At 38.1% G+C, this 25134-nt stretch overlaps 1 protein-coding gene across 1 annotated transcript in view; it reads right to left on the reverse strand.

The window, feature by feature from the left end:
* The window catches only part of WDR72 (WD repeat domain 72), a 189239-nt gene that overhangs the window by 146935 nt on the left and 17170 nt on the right, over positions 1-25134 (reverse strand). Inside the window, exons 9-13 of the mRNA XM_036282046.1 lie at positions 23868-23873; positions 20608-20749; positions 18298-18543; positions 14095-14315; positions 11428-11623 (exon numbers count right to left, since the gene is read on the reverse strand). Of these exons, the coding sequence (XP_036137939.1) occupies positions 11428-11623; positions 14095-14315; positions 18298-18543; positions 20608-20749; positions 23868-23873 (811 nt within the window). The remainder of the gene's footprint in view (positions 1-11427; positions 11624-14094; positions 14316-18297; positions 18544-20607; positions 20750-23867; positions 23874-25134) is intronic.

Here is a 25134-nt window from a genome sequence, read left to right on the forward strand (position 1 = left end):
TCCAATATCCTTTATCTTGCAGCCAAATCAAAGAATCTGCTTTCCCAGAGAATAACAATCATTACAGTCCACTGAGTCTTGCTTTTCCAATCGTGTCCGTGGCAGCTGGCTACTGGGAAGTTGCCAGGGAATTGAAAGGAAGCAGCATGGGGAGGGCAGATGGCTCCTTTGGGTTTATTTGGCCAAACATGGCAGCTGTGAAACCCACTAACGTTCCAAATGTCCCTATAAAATGCTTGTAGAAGGGGGCGGGCAAGCTAAGGAGAAGCTCCAGAGCAGCCGTCCTGATGTGTGCCTCTGGCTCCTGCTGTAGTATAGGCCACTGAGATCAGTAAATGCAGATACGGAACTAGCATGTCCAACCAGCACTGGACCCAGAAGTGTCATGAGGCTGCAGGAGTCGGCGAGAACCGATGGCAGCCAAATCTTTTCTTTACTCAAGTAAAACCCAGGGAGATGGCAACTTACCAGGGAAACAAGAAAGGCAGTGAAGGATGCAACTTCATTGGTGAAAGTCATTTTAAGAGCAAAAATGTTTGTATCATTAGAATGAGTTTATACTGATTTTCACATCTGTTTCTGAGCATAGAAAATGTTTCAAAGACACATTAGAAATAGCATAATAATATGCCTAACATATAGTAAGATGCCACAGATTAAAAAAAAAGAAGAAAGATAGAATTGACTAACTCCTTAATTAAAATCCACACATATATACAGTATATATATTTCACCAGATAAAAATAAATCATATAGTGCAGAATTTTTTAAATAAGCAGGGATATCTAAAAACAATATATAACCATGTTCACATAAAATATAGTTCTATAACAAAATGTAGATGATTGTTTAAATGTTTAAACTAATACAGATTGAAAAAGAAGAAAATTTAAATTTGGGAAAAGAAAATTACTTGTGCTTCTTTTGTTAATATTCCTTTAATGTGACATCTGGATTTTAAAGAGCACAGCAGAAACCTACTCCATGCAGATCTTTTATTCTCTTGAACTTTTCTACATCTGTGAGATTTCCTCATTTTGAAAAGTTTGTGAAATTATAAGATCAAATTTACATTTATACAGTTTCACCAAAGTGAAACTTTGTTCACTAGATGGAATTACTGAAGCCTACTGTGCAGGTGGTGGTATAGAGGGAGAGTGTGTTCATGCTTCTGTATGTGCATGGGCACACATAGGTGTACACATGTGCATGTAAAGGTGTCTATCAAGACTTTATATTGAATTAAAAATAATTATACAGTAAGATTTATATGCCATTCTTCAGTGAGCCAGTGTTAACTGTTGAATTTATTTAATTTGGTTGAAAATAAGGTAAAAATAAGCTGATGAACAAAATAGACTCAGAGACATAGAAAGGAGTATGATTCAGATTGACAAACTTCAGAGGATGGGAGCAGGGAAGGGTTGAGATAAATCAAAGAACTTATATGTATATATATATATGTATAACCAATGGACATAGACAACAATGCTGGGGGTTGGGGGAGGGATGGGGTGGAGGGTGTCTAAGGGGGGAAAAGGAGAAACATCTACAACAAACACAAATTAATAAAAATTGAAAATAAAAAACCTCTGTATTATTGTTTCTCTGGTATTAAAAAAAGACAGATATGGACCAATACTCCCAACTGTACTACCACTGAGTAATTTTGAGGCATACTGCATTAAAAATCTTTTAGACTAACAGGAGTTCTTAACCTTTTCCATGCCATGAACCCCTTTGGCAGTTAGGAGAAACCAATGAACCCTTTTTCACAATATTGGATTAAAAGGTTGCTAATAAATACATATCATAAAGGATAGCAATTATATTAAAATACAATAAACAAAATACTTTAAAAAACAAACTTACATGCTTCTTTATTAATACATTCAGTAACAAATTTATGGCAGTGAGAAATATAAAACTTGGAGATATTGGTGACAACTGTAATGTGATAGGAAAAAATCTGTAATGTCCATTGATGACAAAGTCACAGGTATTGCTAATGCTGCTATAAAGTGTCCCCTACATTCAAAATGGACAGGAATACTTAATTTCATTTAGAATTCACAAACCCTTAAAAGGGACTTGTGGATTGTGGATCCCGTGAAAGGAAATAGCTTTCTAAACCTCTCATTACACCTCCCGGGGTGTTACATTAATAATGTAAGGAATGAACTAATAACTGGAAAACCCTTACAGAAGACTTTTGCAATATGAAAATAAATATAAGTATGTCTCTCTATTGATTAATATGTAAAAGGAAAAAAACACTGAAAGTATAATATATCAGCTGGTAATAAAGATTATCAACAAATATTGGATTTTATTACTTTAAAACAATTATTCTCTTTATATTATCTGTATTTTCCTTTTATTGAGGTAAAACTGACATTATGTACTATGAACCATTTCAATGTGTACAATTCAGTGGCACTTAGTGCATCCACAATTGTGCAACTAACAACTCTCTGCTTTCAAAACTTTTCTTATCACCCCTAAAGAATAGTCTGTACCCATTCAGTAATCAATCCTCATACTTCCCTCCCATTATCTCTAGGCAACCACTAATCTGCTTTCTATCTCTATGGATCTGCTTATTCTGAACATTTTATGTTTAAAAAAGCATACAACATGTGATATTTTGTGTCTGGCTTCTTTCACTTAGCATATTGTATTCAAGGTTCATCCAAGTTGTAGCATGCATTAGTACTTCATTCCTTTTTAGGGTGGAATAATATTGTATTGTAGGTAAACACCGTTTATCCATTCATTCATTGATGGACAATTGGGTTGTTTCCGTCTGTGGGCTATTATAAATAATGCTACTGTGAATGTACATGTTTCTGCATAGACATATATTTTCATTTCTCTGGACCTATGCCTAGATTTGCTGGTTCATGCAGTAGTTTTATGTTTAACTTTTGAGGAAGGCAGAACTGTTTTCTACACCAGAAATATAGAAGTGTTCCTATTTCGCCACATCCTTGGCAAAACTTATTTTCCTTTATTATCATTATTATTATCATTATCATTATCATTATCATTATTATCATTATTATAAGCATCTTAGTGAATGTGAGGTAGTATCACAATTGCATTGTGATTTTGATTTGCATTTCCCTCCTGGCTAAAAATATTGATAATCTTTTTCTGTGCTTGTTGGCCATTTGCATATCTTCTTTGAACAAATATCTATTCAAGTCCTTTGTCCTTTTAAAAATTGGGTTGTTTGTCTTTTTGTTGTGTTGTAAGAGCTCTTTATGTACTCTGAATGTTAAACCCTTATCAGATATGTGATTTGCAAGTAACTTCCCCCATTCTGTAGGCTGTCTTTTCATATTCTTGATAATGTCCTTTGATGCACAAATGTTTTTAATTTTTATGAAAGCCAATTTATCTTTTTTTCTTTTGTTGTTCTCGTTTCTCTTTTATTAGAGTAACCATATAACCATATGTATATATATATATGTGTGTGTGTGTATATGTGTATGGGTGTGTGTGTGTGTATCTTACATCTTTTCTGCAAACCTTGTGTTATGTATCTCATCATCACCATGAGAAAACTAAAGCTCTGATCAACTTACTGATTTGCCAAGGAGTACACATTTTAACAACGGCAGAATCTGCTCCCTCTAAATAATAGGGAATAACATTATTTTGATACATTAGGAGTAATGAGTTACATTAAATGATTTATGCTTACAGATATAAATCTTTCTTTCATTTTCAATTAAATTCAACAAATATTTGTTGATTTCTTCCCATGTGTCAGGTGCTGGGCTAGCTTTGGGGGTAGAACTGTGAAGGAGATCGACACAATTTCTGTCCTCACATTATTTTTTGGTTAATGAGGAGGACAGATCATTAACTCTGAAATTATAAGCATAAGAGGGGATTACATTGTGCTATGGGAGCAAGTAACAAAATCTCTACCTTCCTACTCTGACTTCTCCCACTACTACCCAGTTGCCTGCCAAGAGCTCAGGACTCATCACTACATTTGGGCACTTTAGCAAAGTCCATACGCCACTTTCTTATATGCCGTCCTGTATGTTTTTCAAATGGTTTCAAAGGTACACATTTTCCTTGATTATACTGAAACTCTCTAGGAAGGAATGCCATAGGTGATTATTCTGGTATCCTTCACGTTTCATCAGAACAAGAAATACTTGTTGAGCTCCACTGGAATGGAGACGGACAGTGAAATGTTACGTACAAACTGGTATGGTACTGTATGAAGAATGTATAATAAATAACAGTTAATATTCATTTAGTGCTAACTGCCATTAGGAGATGGTGTATTTTGGAGGAGTTAAAAGTTCACTGGGTGACCTGGATTGGAAAGGGTAGGACAAGAATTCAAACTCAGCGGTCTGAATCCTGGAATTCATGGTCATAACCCCTCCGGATACTAATTCCTGCTCAGGACATTAAACTTTGACAATAGTGCAAATATTTAGTAGCTGAATGTAGATAAAGTTCATACCAGTGTGTACATATGAGTGTGCACTCACACATCCTCACACAAAATAATATGAGTCAAAATCCCAAATTGCAGTGTCACTCTCATAACTAGGGTCAAATGGAAGAAATAAAAATTCAAAAAAAATAGGCAGTAAACCAAAAATATGTGTGGAGTAATAACTTCAGTAACTATTATAATATAGAAGAAAAGGGTTTAGGAAAAGTTACCCAAGAAAACTCCCACCCTTGTGCTCTAATATCTCCTATTTTTTTATTTCTGAAAACAATTCATCCCAACAGGGTTCCACCTGTAATCTGTCACAACAAAATAATGTGGCTTGGAGAAAATGACACACCGCAGAGACCATTACCTGCCAGGTGCGACATACCCCAAACCTACCTTGAACATGTCTGTAGTGAGAGCCATGCTCTGGTTGGGCCGACTGGGTGGTGGACACACATAACTTCACCCCTGTGTCTTGATGAGAAAACCCAGTGAAAACATCCCTTAGAAGAAGAGAGTTGGCAACAAGTGAAATTTTTATAATTTTACACAATCTATACTGTAAAAGAAGGGGACCAAGTAAAACTTGTGGACTGGAAAACTACCTGTCCATGTAGTGGCATTGTGCGGCAAAGTAAGAATTTAACCACATGACTTCTATTCTTTTGGGGAAAATCTAACTGCCTATTTTTGGGGAACTGTGTCCTGCATATATCTATTTCCCTCACCCCAAACAAACAAAGCAAACAGATAGAGAGTAGAAGATTAAACATTGGCCATTTTTTTGAAAAACATGGCCCATTTGCTATTAGTTGACACACCTCAAGTTGTCTTTCTTAATGGTTTTATTTTTTGAATTGTCTTTTTAAGACCGTGCGCTTGGAAACCACGGAAGAACAACTGTTTCGTTTCTTTGGAATCATAGTAGATTGACTAATTTTCTAGCTAACTGCTACTAATCTGACTAAGAAAAATAAATTAAGAGAGAGAAAAATGTAAGCCCTGTGATGAAAATAACTCCAAAATGTATTCTCTTCTTTCTTACTTCCTCAATTTCATATGCATAGGATTTGTTCCAGCGGCCTGTTTACAGGGTGGCTGTGTTCAAGCCCAGAATGTGTCCTCCCACAGAAACCACAGCACAAGCCAGGCTGCGTCCTCAGGCCCCGCTGCGGGAGGCGAGCTTCCTGCGCCCGCACACAGCTCCCATCACCTGAGCGGGGACAGGAAGAAATCAACAAAAATAGACTCACCTTCACCCTAAGTTCTACCTACTCACTGCCGAAGGCTTCAGTGCCCGTGAACTCCAGGCCCCGTACTGCTTCTGAGATTTCTTTAGGTCTGGAATCCACCGTGAATATAATGAACACCTTTAAACATACCTACGAAGGCAGAACTGCCGAGGAGAAGCGCAGCTTGCAGCAGGCCTCTAGGGAAGCAGACCGCAGGCTGCCCGTCACCTGCGCAGGCATAGCTAAGAGCTTCCTGAACATTTTTCTTCTTTAGTGACTATCTCCCCACGAGCACAGGAAAGACGGCCCTGAGCAGTGATACGCAGTTTGGCCTCTCCTCCCTTCCCATCAGCTGTCGTCTCTGCTATCAGAGTGCCTGCCACCGACAGTCTCCCCTCTTGTAATTTGCTGTTTCCAATCTGTCATCTGAGAAATCAGATGACCAGAGCTGTTAGGACTGTGTGCAAAGGGAGAGCCAAACTCTGAGAGTTAGACAGAGATCATCTCCTTCAGCGGAGCCCGTAGCAGGCTTCCTGGCAGCCCTTTCTTTTCTTCTCAGAGCTTTCCTTAACTAATTCTATCCTTGACAGTCTCAAAAAGCTGACCTCCAGCCCGGCCGGCGTGGCTCAGTGGTGGAGCATCAGCCCATGGACCCGGAGGTCGCTGGTTCGATTCCTGGTCAGGGCACATGCCCAGGTTGTGGGCCCAATCCCCAGTGGGGGGCATGCAGGAGGCAGCCAATCGATGTTCTCTCTCATCAATGTTTCTATCTCTCTCTCCTTCTCCCTTCCTCTTGCTCTAAAAATTAATAAAGAAAAAAATGATAATAATGCTGACCTCCATCTGCAAGAGGTGTTCTTGTTGTATGGTAGAGTAGGGAACACTCCAGACTGGAAGAAGGTGTGTGGGTTCTGGTGTATGTGCCCAACACCTAGCCTGGGAACCCTCAGGCTCAAACAATCTCTCTCTGGTCCACTTCACACTAGCAAAATGGGTATAACCATACAGTCAGTGAAGTATAATGAATTAAAAATTATAATCTGATCTTTAAAAAAGAACTATCATCAGTCTTAGGAGCCTACAAAGTACGACTGCAGGACAAATCCAGCCTGCTGCCTGCTTTTGTAAACAAAGATTTAATGGAACACAGCCTCGTGCATGTCTTTATGTATCATCTGTGGCTCTTCCGGAGCTACAAGGGCAGCGTTCGGTACTTGCAACAGAATGCATATGGCCCACAAAGCTGAAAATACCACCATTCAGCCCTTTACAAAAAAGTTCTTCTGACCTATCTTATTAAGAGGTGTTTTACCTTCAAGAAAGTCATGTTTCATTTTTTCACAAAAAAATCCGGTTGTTTAATATGGCACATTTCACAATGCAGGCCATATGCTTAACAGAATACCTTCAATAATAATAATGTAATATTAATAACACACAAGAAATTTATTATACAAGTTTTCCGCTATATAAATCCATTACCATGAACAGAAAAGTCCTCAGAATTATTTAAATCTAATTCTTAAAAGAACAATAAGCTCAGAGCTGAGATTTGTTTCTGGTGACTATTTTAGGGGAAAAATCAGTATTACATTATTCCTATTGGGTCTCACAGCCATGAGGGCCACAAAGCTGCCCGGAGTTGTCGGTGCCAAACACACTGTGGGAGCTCAAAGATTAATCAAAATGACATCTCCAATTTTTTTCCTTCCTAATCAGGCCCAAGCATCATGGGACATCTGGCAAATCAATAAGCAAAACAGGATGCCCTCGTCACTCCCAGCCTGGCACCTGGCGGTGCTGCATTTTTGGAGCCAGGAGATGAGCGCCCTCGCTGGGACATGAAGTCCTGTACTCTGGTTGTTTATTCTTTCAAGAGATGACATGCCCATCTATGACCCTGTACCTCACCGTGGCATGCATCTGACCAGGCCACCTGTCACAGAAAGGAACACCTCTTATGATTTCAATATAAGATGGGCAAAGGGGTAAATGGCTCTAGAATATGCTTGCACATTCTACCAAAGAGTCTCATGAATAAAGCAGGAATAGGCTGTCATAAAGAGTTTGTGAAATCGAAGTTGTCTTATTCTCAACACCTAGGAGAAGGCGGCACAGGATCTGACCTATACCTCGTCCCTCCCGCAACCTTCCACCAAAGCAGACTTTTGCAACAGTTGAGAATTACTTACTTTTGGCTTCAAGCCCCTCCCCTCTCCCTGCCTTCTTTCGGGGCCCATTTCTCCCAATCCTTAGCCCACTGACACCTCCTGTTTTTCTCTCTGTGGGCTCTGGAGTTGCTCTAGTGCTGAAAGATCTTATCAGTGCCATAGAGTCAATTTATTCCTCTTTCATGTAGTTAGAGGCAACAGAGTGCTAGAGAGAGGAGCACAGGGTAGGTCTGCTCATATGTGGAATTAAGTTTGAACCTTTTAGCAAAACGGAAAGGCAAAGACCCAGAAAAAACTGGCTGGAGTAGAAAACACACAGAGTTATACCTGAGGAGGTGAGATGTGCTCTGTAAACTCCAGAAACTCCAGGGGAGTTTCGGGGGAGAAAGCTAAGAACATACCTTCAGCTGAGCAGCCATGATCTAAGTGCCACAGTCGGCCGTTGTTAAGATGAGCCCATTTGTACTCAATCGACTGAGGCCCAGGAACATTTGGGTTAGTTTGTTCATTCGTTCGTTCATTCATTCATTCATTCATTCATTCATTCATTCATTCATATGCCAGGCACATCGGTGAACAAACGCATTCTATGCCCTTACAAGCCTCTTTTCAGACTCTTTTGGGCTTAGCTGATAGTTTTCCCCCTAACTTGATGAAACTATAAATAGAAAAGCTTCCTGATCCTGGATTTTTCCATCTTGAAGGAAAAAATAGGAACTAGAAATCAAGTACAATAAGCATGATGAAAGCATGTTAGTCAAAACACAGCTTGGGAAAGAACAAATAAATCATTAAATTTTAAGCAAAATTGGAGCTGCAAAGTTTAAAGGGAAGCCAAACAAAGCTAATATCAGACACAAGATCGAAGGAATCACATGAACGTACTTGCAAGGAGTTAGTGTGTTGAGGAGAGTGAGGCTGCCAGCCACCTCCGCAGAGGCTGTGGGGCTCCTGTGAAATCGTCCACAAGAGGAGGCTTTGGAAAGGGAAGAGGCACATCACAAATGTGAAGGCATTGATACAATTATTGATAATATTTGCTCCATCTTAGGTTGGGTTACGGTTGTTCATCACTATTAATATGGATAACCAAGAGATAAACAGTCTCGCTATCTCATTTGGAACAAGTATTCTAGAGGTTATTATACGGCATGCTAATGAACTATTAATATTAAATAATGCACACTAAATGTGTGCATATTGTTTGATATAGCAATTCTAAAACAAACTTTTTATAGAAATCAATACAAATAACCAACTCTAGGAGATCCCTTAGTTAAAGTATGAAGTGTCCATAATGGCCACTGTGCTGATCACTATCCATTTGACAACCTACACCACCACCTTTTCCCTACCCTTCTGTGTCCAACTCTGTGCCCCTGGCTGATGCCTAGACCTGAACCTCCTTCTCCTCTGCCTTCCAGATGAACTCGGCTACTGGAGGCAACTGAAGAGGGAGAGAGAAGATAATTCTCCCAGCTCTCCGTCACAGTCCTGTATCTCTGGTGGGAGTGCTTCTTGCCCATCACTTCAGGAAATGACCACTCCTCCTTCGCTTCAGCTCACACTGGGTTCCAGTAACAATACTTTCTCTTCCTGCTGCTTTAGCTCTAGAGATGGTAAGAGCTTCCTGATATTGCCAGTGTCTGGGTGATGGGGGTCTCACTGTCCATTTCTTGTCTGTTTCCTACTCGCTATCCACACTCCTATAAATAGTCCTTTCATTAAAGTCTCTTCATTTGACACACCTGGGTTGAGTTCAGTTTCCTGCCAGGACTGTGACTAAAACACAATACGGACATCTTTTTATTGACATAGAAAGATGTCTGACAGAAAGTAGATCAAAATATTAACAGCAGTTACCTTTAGGCGGTGAGATAGGATTATTTGTTTATCATTGTGTTTCTCTGTATTTTTCAAATGTTCTACAACATTTGATTATATATTTGGGGAGTATAAAAAGAAATACTAAAATTAAAATATAATGGGCAAATATCTATGGTCTCAAAAAGTACAAGTGGTCTGGCTTCCCTCCTTCACTGCCCATACCATCACAAAAGACATGTAAAGAAAAAATGTTGCATAGCCTAAAAAGCATCATGGTGGAGCAACAGAACCATAAACACAAGTGCCCATGTATCTCTATATTCTTGCTGGGCTCTATTTTCTAGGAAAAATATGTCTGATAGCAAGTATTCACAATCAAAAACAAAGCAGCTGCACACATGTTTAAGTGCCTGTGTGTTACAGACTCAGATTTCACCAGCAGAAGGCCAGACTCTGCCACAAAGCACCTCCCAGCACTGTTACAAGCACTGTAGGTATTAGTTCATTTAATCCTAACAGGAGGGCAGTCCTATAACTCCCATTGCACAGTTGAGAAAATTAACAAATAATTTGCCAAGGTCTTGCAGATCTTTGTTATCAGGCCCCATAGGCAAGGCCAGACTTTAGAGTTGTTTTTTTTTTTTTATCCATTATACTTAATTGTCGCTAAGGTTGATAGATTACTTCATTCTAAAACTCTCTTAATTTTGTGTATATTGTGCAATGGAAAATGAAGGCCCTCATAGTGGTTGCACCTTTACACATTAGAGCTACAAATTCCCTGTCAGTAAAACGGAAAAGCAGACCTTTCCTTTCTGACCTGGAAGTTCTGACAATCTAACGGGAAAACAAGCATGAAGTCCTGTCAAAGCTGTGAGGTAATATACACATATAAGGCATATTATGTTGCACATGCTGTACACCAGTACTTCGGCCATCATCATTAACACACAAATGTAAAGAAGGTAGCAATTATTTTTGTGAACTCTGGCCCTAAACTATAATATTATAAACTACCCAGTCTGTTAATAACGCCCAACATAAAACCACCACTGATTAATCAATAAAAATCATGCAGTGGTTTCAGTAGAATGTACTCTCCAGCACCCTCCCCTGACTCGCGCTCATTAATTGCCTCATCTTATTTGATAAGTTCCCAGCATTTGCCTGAAGTGTGTTGCTCCCAAGTTACATAACAAAACTTTCTTCCAAAACGTAAGGTTCAAACCATACATTCGCTATGACATCGGAAGTTCGGTTGAGCTACTACTTCATTTTTAGTTTCCCTGACTCAACTTTTTGGAGTTTTGTAATTAACTATATTCCATTATTACTGGTCATCAATTAACTCAAAATGTTGCTGAGATGGTGAGTATGCTGAAGGAGGCGGAATTTAATGATAATTTGAGACTAGTAGGACACTAAATTTCTCTCTTGTTAATAATTAAAGTAGATAACTTATGTTTTTATTTATAGCTTCCAGAAATATCCGGCTCGTTCCTGTGCACTGCCCTGTCAGCTAATCAGCAGCTGGTCAGGATCTGACTTGGGCCATTGTGTTTTATTTTCCACACCCGCCTTCAACTGAAGCCATTAAATGCAGCCCAACCAAAAGTTAAAGCAAGTGAAGTTATCACAGCGTAGTCTCTGGAATTCTCTACGTGGCCAAATGTGTTGATGCATAAAAATATACCGAATGAAAAGGGGTAACATTTCAATTTACCTGTTTCAATCTCCCAGATGTAAACGGAGTCATCGGCACATCCAACAATTAAAAAATTCTCAACTGGATGCCATTTGATCATCCTCACAGGGAAAAGGTGCTTCCGGGCACAAAAGAGGAACCTCTTCTCCTCAAGGTGCAGGAGAGCCACGGAATGGTCACTGCACACACAGAAAACTACCTGATCACTTCTCAGCTGTGGAAAAAAGCAAAACAAAATGAGCAACATTCTTTGTAAGTAAACAGTCACATGCTTTCTTTAAAATAAAATCAGATGTCCTCCCTACTAATATAAAATGTTTATTAAGGCCCCATTCGTGAAATGGCATTTCTGCTTTGTATAGCACCTCTCCACATAATTCTCCAGAGGGGAGCTTTTAACACAGAGGAGATTTGAAACCCAACAATCTATCAGGAAGGTCAAGAGATGCAAGTAAAAAGGAGAATTCCTGGCCAGATCTACTTATAAGATAAATGAAGGACTTGACCATCACTCAGCAAATTCAGGCAGCAAGGCAGACATCGGAAATAATGCAGAATAAAATAAACCCCAGAGCTAATTTGTTGCCACAAAAACAAGCTATTTGTAGACACGAGTTTAGGCCCAAGGGTATCATCAGCTTGTATTTTCCACTTAAAGCCTCAAAAATGTGATTTGGTGCTGTTCCCAGAACTCTACAGATTCTAATCCAAACAGGAAATTCAGTGTAGACACAATCTAAAAGAGGCAAGCATTAGATAGTTCCCAATGAGTGTGCAGTCTCAAAGACACAAGGGCCAAAAATAGGCTCATAGGACAAAGATTCTTAAGATACTTTGAAAAAAGGCAGCATGTGGTTACCTTGAGCACAGTTTAGGGCAAAGACCATCCTGCTGAGCTAATCTGGGAGGAGTTCTTAAGGCAACTCTGTGCCGCCCCACCAGTCGGGCAGTACTCAGCCCATGACTGGCGGGGGGGGGGGGGGGGGGGGGGCAGGGCCCAGGAGCAGGGGAGCAGGTAGTGGCTTCTCTACTCTCTCTGTCTCTTTTCTAGTCACCTTGCTATTATGGTTGCTTCCACTGTCACAAAGACAACTAGCCAGAGTTTCAGCTGCTAAGTTTAAAGCATCAGTTGGGATCCCTTGAGAATCCCCCAGTGCCCATCATTGACCACATTCTGTGGGGCATTGGGAGCATGTTATTTTTCTTAATTTTTTAAAAAGAGACTACAGAAATCCTGAGGGGGGAAAAATCACAAAATGGCAAGTAAAGAGGGGGGGAGAGCCTGGACTTGTAGAATGGGGAAGATGGCACCGCCTCCCCAATATTACCACTTAGAGAACGTGCCCAACCCACAGCCTCTAAGTGGATAGCCTGATGTACTTCAGGGTATGCACACACACATGTGAAAACACACACAACATGTGAACACAGATCCTATGGCCACCAGTAGACATACACTAGAGACCCACACCAGGCCAATCAGATTATTTTTCCAGGCATTTGAATTGTAAAGCTAAAAGAAGTCATAGGGAGAAGCAAGAGGAAGGGCAATCAGGGAAAAGCAGACTTCTGAGGTAGGGAGGCTCAAGGAAAATCTGGGTTTCTGTATTTAAGTTCAAGTTCCGCTAGGTCCTTGCTGTAGTATTTCATACTGGAAGTAGAAAGATTGCCTCTTATGCCCTTTCAATAACCTCCCTTTTAATCTGATTTGGTTTGAAAGGGTCCTGATCCTTAGAGTTAAATTATCTAGGACTGAGGCAGAAGTAAAAGGGGTCAGAAGTGGAACTGACTTGGGCTACCATCCTGAAGCTGAGAAAAAAAAAAAAGGTGTAAAAGAAAAAAAGGTAAAGGAGGGGAATCTCAGGATTAAAAAGCATATCAAGGTATCTCAAATTAGCATATGGAAGTCGTGTGGTTTTTTTTAAGTCAGTTAGCTTTATTTCATTGTTTCATTACATTGTTTGTATTGCTGAAATACTGCTTTATTTATATTTTACTATAAAAACACTGAGTTTTGTCTAAGTTTACTTGGAGCTGATTTTTTTTATAATCTTACTATGAAGATATAATTTTTACTAGGCAATCAACTAACAAACTCAGGAAATTCAAAAGTTGGTTGTTTATATTTTAACAAATATATATGATCTATAAAGTTTAAGTTTACAATGTACAATACAATTATACCTGAAAGTATTTCCATTTGCCCAGCACAAGGTAGATGCTCATAAATTTGTTAAAGCTTGTTAATTGTTAAATAAATGAAAGAACAAATCAAAAATTTATTTAAGAAAATGTAACTGTCAATATTATAATAAAAGTACATTGTTGAAGGCAAAGTTAATTTCTAATTTGTAAATTCCTATATATTTGAATTGTTTTTACATTGAGCATCATTACTTTTATAATTTTATTTAAAAAGAAAAGATAATTCCATTAAAAATTAAGAACTAGGAGAGGAAAAAAAAAAAAAAAAAGAAAAGAATGTAAGTACTTTAGGAGAATTAACTGTCTTTTTTAAAGCCAAGAATTGACAAAACCTTTGCTTTGGAACCAAGCTATGTGTATAAGCTGAAATAATAAAATACATGTAAAAAGATTAGAAAGGAATGCATAAGAATCATCTAGTTGTACTGTTAAATGACCTTTAAATTTATGTGATATATTTTACTCTTTGTCTTAACTTACTCTGAAGTTTTCTGGTGACATCAAAAGATTTGTTACTGGGCCAGCTTCCAAAAAGAACTTATGCAAAATTTCTTCAGTAAAGATATCCCACATGATGACACATGAGTCCTGGTCCCCAGACACCAGCCAACTTTGGTCTAATTTTGAAGAGAGACCATGTGGGTAAAGTAATGAAATAACACTTTGGTGATGGCCTTTGAGAACTTTGTAAGGAAGGGAATCTGAAAAAGAACCAACACCAAAAAATACAAAAGTTATTTTTGTTCAAGAAATAGTCCTGAGATGGTCTTTTTTAGATTTGTAATGTAAGAAAACTACATAAAGAAAACTGCAAGAGCTAGACAGTCGGCTAACAGAACTAACAAACCATCCTTGGACCCTCTCAAAGGCAGCTGCCTCCTTGTACACCAGGTCTCATTACCAACAAAGCACTAATGCTGGTTGTTCAAATTGTGCTAGTTCTTTTTTTTTTCCCCCCTTTATTGATTTTAGAGAGAGAGGAAGGGAGAGGGAGAGAGAGATAGAAACATCAATGAAAGAGAACATCAATCAGCCACCTCCTGTACGCCCCCCACTGGGGATCGGGCCCACAACCTGGGCATGTGCCCTGATCAGGAATGGAACCGGTGACCTCTTGGTGCATGGGTTGATGCTCAACCACTGAGCCACACTGGCCAGACAAATTCTGCTAATTCTTTAAGGATGTTAATGAGAGTATTTGAGGCTCTGAGAGGTTAAGTGACTTGAAACCAAGTGAGAAAGCACAGTATGATGTTTAATAGCATAGTTTTGCTGCTAAATAAATCTGACTTTATTTTTCTGGGTCTATTACTCAATGGATGTGTCACTATAGACAAATTGCTATCCCTCTAAGCCACAGGTAATGCACCTGGGGAAAAAAAACTTAGATAATAATAGCATTTATTTCACACAAGTCTGCTGTTGTGTGGGATAAATGAGATAAGGTTCATAATTTCTTAGTACTGGCACTTGGTAGAAAATGGTATTTTATATCATAGTTGTACTAGAACTCAGGGCTAGTGACACCCATTTTCCACACTGTTTCTTCTTTCATTAGCTAACCCTAAAAAAAATTGGAAAGGACCACAGACAACAAACTCTCTTTATTCAAATTAAAAATGAGTCCCAAAGAGTCATTATATTAAATAGTAACTAATTATATTATATTAAATAGTAATATTATATTAAATAGTAGCTAATGATTCTTCTATTGAAGAACGATTAATAACTTCTACTCCAATAGTTCCATCCTCACTGTATATCTCCTGAGCAAAGCAAGATAAATAGTAATTCATATTAGGAGTTAGTGAAAAGAAAACCTACAAGTCAAATGTAGGTTTCTCCTTATTTCTGGGTAAGACAAATCAACCTTGGTAAAAAAAAAAAAGCTAAAGTCTTAAGATTTTTCCACTAACTTTTTTTTTTTTAACTTTTTTATTAATTTGTTTTTGTTATAGATGATTCTCATTTTTCCCCCATTGACACCCTCCTCCCTTTCCCCCTGCCCCATCCCCAGCTTTGTTGTCTATGTTTCTTGGTCATACATACATGCATGTAAGTTCTGTGGTTTATCTCTTCCCCCACAACCCCTCACCCCAGGCTTGTCAGTCTGTACCCCACCTCTATGTCTCTATGTCTCTGGGTTCATTTTGTTCAGCAGTTTGTTTAGTTCATTATATTCCACAAATAAATGAGATCATGTGATATTTGTTTTTCTCTGCTTGGCTTGTTTCGCTTAGCATAATACTCTCCATGTCCTTCCATGCCATCTCAAAGGATAAGAGATCTTTGTTTCTTACAGCTGCATAATACCCCATTGTGTACATGTACCACAGTTTTTTAATCCACTCATCTACTGATGGACACTTGGGTTGTTTCCAAATCTTAGCTATTGTAAATAGTGCTGCTATGAACATAGGGGTACATGTATTCTTTCTGATTGGTGTTTCAGGTTTTTAGGGTATATTCCTAGAAGTGGGATCACTGGGTCAAATGGCAGATCAATTTTTAATTTTTTGAGGAAACTCCATATTGTTTACCATAGTGGCTGCACCAGTCTGCATTCCCACCAGCAGTGTACTAGAGTCCCCTTTTCTCTACACCTTCGCCAGCACTTGTTTGACTATTTGTTGATGGCAGCCATTCTGACAGGTGTGAGGTGATACCTCATAGTTATTTTAATTTGCATCTCTCTGATGATTAGTGATGTTGAGCATTTCTTCATATGTCTCTTGACCATTTGTATGTCCTTTTTGGAGAGGTGTCTATTTAGTTCCTCTGCCCATTTTTTAATTGGGTTCTTTGTCTTCTTTTTGTTGACTTGTATGAGAACTCTATATATTTTGGAAATTAACCCCTTATCTGATGCATCATTGACAATTATGGTCTCCCATATAGTGGGATCCCTTTTCATTTTTGATGGTTGTTTCTTTTGCTGTGCAGAAGCTTTTTAGTTTGATGTAGTCCCATGTGTTCACTTTTTCGTTTGTTTCTGTTGCCTTAGGTGTTGTATCAGTGAAAATTCTGCCTTGTATGATGTCTGAGATTTTGTTGCCTATATTTTCTTTTAGAATTTTTATGGATTCATGAGTTACATTTAAGTCTTTTATCTATTTTGAGTTTATTCTTGTGTATGGTATAAGTTGGTGTTCTGGCTTCATTTTTTTTTTTTTTTTTTTTTTTTGCAAGTAGCTGTCCAACTTTCCCAACACCATTTATTGAAAAGACTGTCTTGACTTCAATGTATGGTCTTGCCCCCTTTATCAAATATTAATTGAGCATATTGTCTTGGGTCAATTTCTGGGTTCTCTATTCTGTTCCATTGATCTATCTGCCTGTTCTTGTACCAGTACCAGGCTGTTTTGATTACAATGGCTTTGTAGTATAACCTGAAATCTAGTAATGTGATCCCTCCTACTTCTCTTTCAAGATTTCTGTGGCTATTCAGGGTCTTTTTTTATTCCATATAAACTTTGGAGTGTTAGTTCTAGTTCTGTGAAGTATGTCGTTCGTATTTTGATGAACATTGCATTGAATTTTCCACTGACTTTCAATAACAGCCGTTGAGCTGCTGTTACTTCAGTTCATTGCTATTCATGTCTCTATTTCAGTCAATCACTGAATCACAAGTTACTAATATTTAGTAAGTCTCCAAAATAAGCTGTGAACAATGGTAGGCAAGGTAAAAAGTTTGTGTGTGTGTGTGTGTTTTAAATAAGATTTGCTTTTTACCTTTAAGGACCTTGCACTCAAGTAGGATCCAGACAATAAAAATAGAATACAGATTCATCTATATATCTCCAAATTTCAATCACCTCCTACATTTCCTTTCTTTGCATAAGACAACGTACTATAAAATTGTTTATTGAGTCGATATTCACTGTTGCAATGCACAAAGATGCATAACAGCTTATTTATATTTCATTAACAAAGAAATAAAAATTAAAACAGGAAGATACCTTTTCCTACTGATTGGTGAATATTAAAAAGTTTAATAGCATACAAGGTTGGCTAAGGTTTGGGGAAGAGGAATTTGCATAGGCTGTTAGTGGACACACAAATATCAATGCATGTTCTCTAGAGAGCATTTTTGGATATATTTTCAAAATTAAACATACACACAAAGGTTGATCCAGTAATTCTGAAAATTAATACTATAGTCACATAGATGGGCAAAGATAGTTAATTCTGCATTGTCTTAGTAGTCAAAGCCTACAAAAACTTAAGCACCCATGAATAAGATATTTTTAAACATTAAACTTTCATTATGAATCATTTAAAATGACCTCATAAAGAATGTGCTCCAAATATTTTATTAATATTTGTTTAAGAACATTTTAGTGAAGTGTGCAGAATATGTTTCCATTTGTATATACTAATTAAAAGAATGTATACTGCTATGCTGCTATATGCTTATATATGCATAGAAACTTTTGAGAAAGGTATAAAGAAACTTATTAGTTTGGTGAAGGAAGCAGGAAAATCAAGGAAGGAGAGAAACATACTTCTTATTGTATAACCTTCTGTTTGATTTTTTTATGTTTTCTTTTAATGCTAAAGCATGTACAAATTCATTAGCAAACACCAGCAAATATTTTAAGCTTCACCAATCTTCTTAGCACAGCTAGTTAAAGTTAAAACTTAGATAAATAAAATAAATAGGGTTAAATAAAATTCAATGACCTTTTAACAAAGAACCGCCTTCCAGAAGTCCTGCTTTGGCAGCACTCAAAGCCTGTGTAATGAAAATGTCCCCGTCTTCACAGCCACAGACCAGTTTATCAAGGCTCGGAACATACTCTGACGAAGTGACTACCACAGTTCCAGTTCCACCTTTAAACCCAGAGAAGTAGTCGATAATACTTTGTGACATGATATGATGTTTATCAAAATTATCTTGAAGGGTCCAGGTGGTGGTTATTGGTATCTCTAAAAAGAAAACATACAAGAAGGACAAATTTGGTGTATATGGTCATCATAGATTTGGAAAAATATTATCAAGGCACCATCCTTTGGGGGTACACAGAGGCTCTTTTGCCATCTTAATGGTGGACTATAGGCAGGGAAGTTCTCCTGCTTCCACTGTCTTCATTCAAGATGCAACTTGACTGATCCTCTGTCCTTCAAGGAGCCTCGGAGAATGAACGTGTATTAGTGCATTCATTTTAGACTTAGTCACCTGAAAAGAACCGAGAAACTGTTGCAGTGACAGAAAATGTTAGACCAATCTCATGAGTTCTCTAATTGCTTTAGAAAGAAAATACAATTGTTACAGAAAATTGGGAGTCATTTAGTTGTGTGAGGTAAATATAAGACATTTAGTTTTTAAATGTCAACATTTTTTTTTTGTGACTTGCTTTTTTATTTTCTTAATAGCATCATTTAAAAAAAAACTTTTTATGGAAAGAGAACCCACTGTATGGGAGAACATAATTGCTAATGATACACCAGATAAGGGGTTAATTTCCAAAATATATGGAGTGCTCATATAACTCAACAAAAGGAAGACAAAGAACCCAATTAAAAAATGGGCAGAGGACATACACAGACACCTCTCCAAACAGCACATACAAATGGCCAAGAGACATATGAAAAAATGCTCAACACCACTAATCATCAGAGAGATGCAAATTAAGATGACCATGTAGTATCACCTCACACCTGTTTGAATGGCTGCCGTCAGCAAATCATCACAGAAGTACTGGTGAGGATGTGGAGAAAAGGGGACTCTAGTACTCTGCTGGTGGGAATGCAGAATGGTGCAACCACTATGGAAAACGATATGGAGTATCCTCAAAAAATTAAAAATTGAACTGCCATTTGACTCAGTGATCCCACTTCTAGGAATATATCCTAAGAAGCCTGAAATACCAATCAGAAAGAATATATGTACCCCAAGTGTCCATCAATAGATGAATGGATAAAAAAGCTGTGATACATATACATAATGGAATATTATACAGCTGTAAGAAAGAAAGATCTCTTATCCTTTGTGATGACATGAAGGGACCTGGAGAGTATTATGCTAAGTGAAATAAGCCAATCAGAGAAAGACAAATACCACATGATCTCATTTATTTGTGGAATATAAAGAATAAAATAAGCTGATGAACAAAACAGACCCAGAGACATAGAAAGGAGTACGATTCAGACTGACAAACCCCAGAGAACGGAGCTGGGGGAGAGGGATGAGATAAACCAAAAAATTTATATGCATATATACAGGGACATAGACAACAATGCTGGGGGTTGGGTGGCATCAGGAGGAGGGTGTCTGGGGGCGGGAAGGAGAAACATCTGTAACAAAAATAAATTAATAAAAAATGATAAAAGATAAATTTAAAATCATCAAAATTTTATCCAGCCACAAAAAAAGTTTACAGTGGAATTGTTTACTAATGGAAACTTGTACTTAGAAATTCAAGTATACAGAACCCTGATTCCGCTAGGCCCCAGACACTGATCAGAGAGGACACAGTGATTGTGGAATAAAGGGACAAAGCAGGACGGGGTTCCTCATTTTGGATTACACAGTCTCAGGAGTTTGAAAGTTTTTGATGATTTCAGTTTTCTAGTCTAAGAAAAATTAAATAAGCAAATGCTTACTCATCTAATCACTCAAATTGCCAAATGTTTTGGTGCCCACGGTTCTATCTATGCTTGCTGTTCCAAGCGGCTGCAATGATCCCGATAGAGAAATTGGTTGAAAAGGGGTACAGCGTGTGGACATGATAAAATAAAAAATATGAATATGGTGCCAGCATTCAGTTCACTTCACTAAAAGTCACTCATGTTAAATTAATGTTAGTTTGTATTATATTGGTTGTAGAGTTGCATAAGATCTGTAAGTGATGTATGTTGGCATCCAATGCGTAGGAGTAGGTGAGCAAATGTTTCTTGTTTGTAGCCCATGTTAATCAACTTAGAGAAACACTGAGCTAATTATAAACTAGTTCTCAGGGGACATGTGATTAGGAATAAAAGTTGTCTTACCTCTGGGAGAACCATCAAACTTGGATACAGGAACATCAGGGATGTGCCACAGAGTAATTCTTCCTGAGACTTCTCCAGAGAAAAGTACCTTATAAAAAGGCTCTTTCCTTTCATTCATGTAGCCCATGACAAAGGGAAGGCTCTGGTCCAAAAACAAGAAGATAGCTTTTATGTAATAAAATATCAAAGTATAAAATGACAGCCACTGTTTTTTTGTTTTGTTTTTGTTTTTCTTTCTTTATTGATTTGAGAGGGAGAGAGAGATAGAAACATTGATGAGAGAGAACATTGACTGACTGTCTCCTGCATGTCCCCCACTGGGATTGGGCCCACAACCTAAGCATGTGCCCTGACCAGGAATCAAACTGATGACCTCTTGGTACATGGGTCAAGGCTCAACCACTGAGCCAAACCAGCCGGGTAACAGCCACTGTTTTTAAATGGAGGAACAAAACTTCATAGATGAGCTAAACTGTTTCCATTTTCTTTCCTATTGTTGCAAAATTTTCAAGTACTTCTAGTGTCTTATTCAACTGAAAACATTTTTATAAAATAAAAACAAATGGCACCAGCTAAACTTCAGAGAGTTAAGAATATCTAACATTTATTGAACATGTTCTGTTTATGTATTACATATACTGTTAGGTGCTTTACATGTATTCAGTCAAATAATTCTCTCAATAATCCTGTGAAGTTAGCACTATCATTGTGTTCACTCTACAGATGAATAAACTGAGAGTGAAGATTTGATTTATCTACGGTGATATAGACAGCAGTGGGCTTGAGTTCATGTCTTGATAACAGTACTAGACTGTCCCCTAAGAAGACCTGATTTCTTTATGTTCCAATTGTCAGTTAAAATAGAAACAACTAATATTTGTACAGTGATTTTGTGTAATTAATATATTTCCCACTTTCTGTTGACCGTTTTCAGCTTCAACATACTTGATTTCAAATTTCCTAAGTGGCCACAATGAAGAACAAAACTGAGTCCATAAATTGTTAAAATATGTATTATATATATGTCTTTAATATACATAAATATATACTGTATAGGTGTAGTTTATATCAGTGGTATATGTTTAGAGAGACAGAGAGAGAGTTACAATTTTGGGGTATTGGACACCAGTGCTCTGAAGGTTATGCTCTCACTAGTGAACGAGGCTAGACTCTCCCCAGGACCCCAGTGCAGTGTAGATGTTCTTTGGATAGACTTGTATATAGAGGTTATGCTCAAGGGGTCAACATGACTAAGAGAGTAGAAAAACAAAAACTACTTCTGACTTATAATTAAAAGGTGCACTGAAAGGAAAGCCAAGTGCTGGTGCTAGAACTAAAGATGTCTAAGATAGTCTTATTGATGTGATCACTTTGTAAGTTACATAAATGTCTAACCACTATGCTGTACACCTGAAAGTAATGTAATACTCAATGTCCACTGTAATTAAAAATTTTTAATTTAAAAAAAAAGTCTAAGACAGTGATGGTACCTAGTCAGAAAATATGTTTGAAGGTCTGAACTTAGATATATTAGTGAAAAAATTTTATAATGTATCTTTAGAGAATATTACGGGGCAAAATGCTGCTATATTTTATCCTCACAATAAAACTACAAAGTAAGTAAATATTGTTATTATTCCTGTTATAGGGATAAGGAAACTAAAATAGGAAGAAAATAAGAAACGAATGGAAGACGATTCAAACAAGGTATGTAACCCTCTATAATCCCAAGAAATGAGAGCATTGCAGAAGAGAAAACACTTCCTATGAAGTCAGTTCTTAAAATAGATCTTGTTTGGTTTTGCCATTCAGCAGGCAATGTGCCCTCCTAGAGTTCGCATAGCCATCATCATCGTAGGTGCTAGAGTGGTATTGATGACACTTGGTTAAATCGGCTTCTCAAACTCTCTCAACCTTTAGGAAGAACCTGAGAATTGATCAGTCCAATTCCCACAAGATTTTGATGAGAAGGGAGCTGCAGAGAGGCTGGCAGGGTACTCGTCGGGGGGATCCCTGCGCTGCCCCTCAGCCACGCTCCCCCTGCCCTGCGTCCCCGCCCTCAGCTTCCGCCCTGCTACTCCTCACTTGCTCACACCCACTCCTATGCCTCCATCCTCCTCCTTTCTGGAAGTTCCCTCTCCAGTTCTGAATTCACCTGAGAACCTGCTCAGAGACCCTTAACATCTGAATTCTGATTGTTCCTCACAGGACCTAGTACCCAGTACAAGGACTACCCATCCCCCACGATGTAATAAAATAGTCATTAAGAGTGAATTCTCTTGGGCTAACTGCCTGGGTTCAAGTACTGGTTTTAGCACATACTCTCTTAAAGGAGCCAATTACTTGATTTAGACAATTTACTTAACTTCTTTATGTTTTATGTTCCCTAACTATGATGAAGGCTAATAAAGGCACCTACTATGTGGGATTACTGGCAGGATTGAGTTGATAAGGTAAGTGCTTAGAATGGTGCCAGATATGTGGTACATAGTAAATATTAATCATTCTTATTACCCACTTTCAACAATTAAGAAACTCACTCCAAAGACCCATGATCAGACTCTTGGGACAAACTACCTGGGTTCAAATCCTGGGAATTAACCTCTCTGGACATCAGTTTTAAAATGGGATCATGGTGGAAATGGATGTAAATGAAGTAGTGTGTGTTTGACAATAAGAACTACCGTCAGCATCATTATGACTACTCTTAGTTCATGAACTCAGATTTCTTACCTGAGATCCTCAGGTTGTTTCTACCCCAGTTACTCCCCTCAGCACTGCAGACTCCATCCTCACCTAAGCCCTGGGGAGCCTCCTCATCCTAACAGCCAGGAGCTCTGCACAGGCCTCAGCAGCTATGACTTGAAGCTAGGGAGACTCTCATAAAGCTGCTGAAAGGAAGGGGGAGTCCCCATTCTTGCTACTGCAACTCCATCATCAGATATGTCCCTCACATCACAAATGGTAACCCTGAGAGCATGTTGCTATCAAACCTTGAGATTTAATTCTATAGTATAACTCAAAAAAAAAAAAAAAAAAGTCCATGCCAGGCTGGTATGGCTCAGTGGTTGAGCATCGATCAATGCACCAAGAGGTCGCTGGTTCGATTCCCAGTCGGGGCACATCCCCAATGGGGGGCATGCAGGAGGCGGCCAAGTGATGTTTTCTCTCATCGATGTTTCTATCTCTCCCTCTAACAATCAATAAAGAAAAAAAATTTTTTTTCAAAGTCCAGTCAATACTACATGTTCACACAGCACCCTTTCCTAAGCTCATTTGGGCTATCACACTCATCTCCCCACTCCACCAAAAGGCTTGTATTACCTTCTAACTGCAAGAGAGACAAAGAAGTCTTATAATTAGTAAATAGAGGTGATGTTTTGAGTGAGGAGAATGATATCTGACTTTCTTTTTTTGGCTGGATAAAGGGTAAGTAAGAGCCTAGGAACAGGTAGACGATCTTCTTTTATTTTCAGATCATTCGATTCCCATTGCACTGATTTCCCAGCACTGCCCACCCTCAAAATACAGAAACAGTTGCAGTTGTCTAAAAAACAGTTATTGATAGAAGACCCATAAATCTTTATCTTCTCATTTTCAGAAACAAAGCAAGGTAGCTTCCTATAAGATTAGTATTTTTTTTTTTTTTAGTAATTTTGTCATTGCTATACGTTGTCCTGGTAATCATGTATAGTGTTGATATTTGCAGTAGACTAGGAGTGCCTAAAGGATACTATTTCATAGCTGTTAGGGGAAACTGTGCTTTATAAACATGCATTCAGGAGGGAAAAAGGAAGTCACCAAAAATGCCTTTTTGAGTAGCGAAAACGCTGCCTTTGCGACCGTGGTGGGAAACTGATGCAAACGAAGCAACATAGCTCTAGTCCTGATGCCCCTGGAGATGCTGCTGAAGGCCATAATCCGAGGCTTGCCTATGCCCCGTGGTACCAAGGCTTCTGATTTTTGGCTGACAGCTTCTTAATCAACTTCTTTGCAACAAAACCTCATGGATATGTTTAGCGGAACAATCACTGAACTGTAGGCTTTCCAACAGCTATGCTGTTTAATTAAGCAAACCGTCACTGTAACAATTAACATGCCTCCTTGGTTGGCACATCAGTAATTCAGAACTCCTCCATTCTTCATGAGATACCTTTTGGATAAGTAACTGATGACTAAGTCCAATAGGTTAAAAAAAAAAAAAAAGAACAAACACTTCGGTTAACACTAATAAAATAACTGCTTAAAATTTCAGGCTTCATAGTGTGTTAAAGGTATAACCCAGCCAAGTAAAAGCTCACAATTATATCCTCATTTTTCTTCTAGGAAATCATATTTGTTTTAATGAGAAAATTTATTCAGAAGAAGAGCTAAATACATGTGAAAATGATCTCAATATATTTTTTTTTTAAGCAGGATATAAACCATTTGATAAAGTTCAAAAATTAGAGTAGGTACATCAAAATGTAAATGTTGCATCAAATCATCTATCAAAAGGGTCAGTGAAAAGTGTGTGTGTGTGTAGAG

The sequence above is a fragment of the Molossus molossus genome, unplaced genomic scaffold (genome assembly GCF_014108415.1).
Source record: "Molossus molossus isolate mMolMol1 unplaced genomic scaffold, mMolMol1.p scaffold_m16_p_1, whole genome shotgun sequence".
In the NCBI taxonomy this organism is placed as follows: Eukaryota; Metazoa; Chordata; class Mammalia; order Chiroptera; family Molossidae; genus Molossus; species Molossus molossus.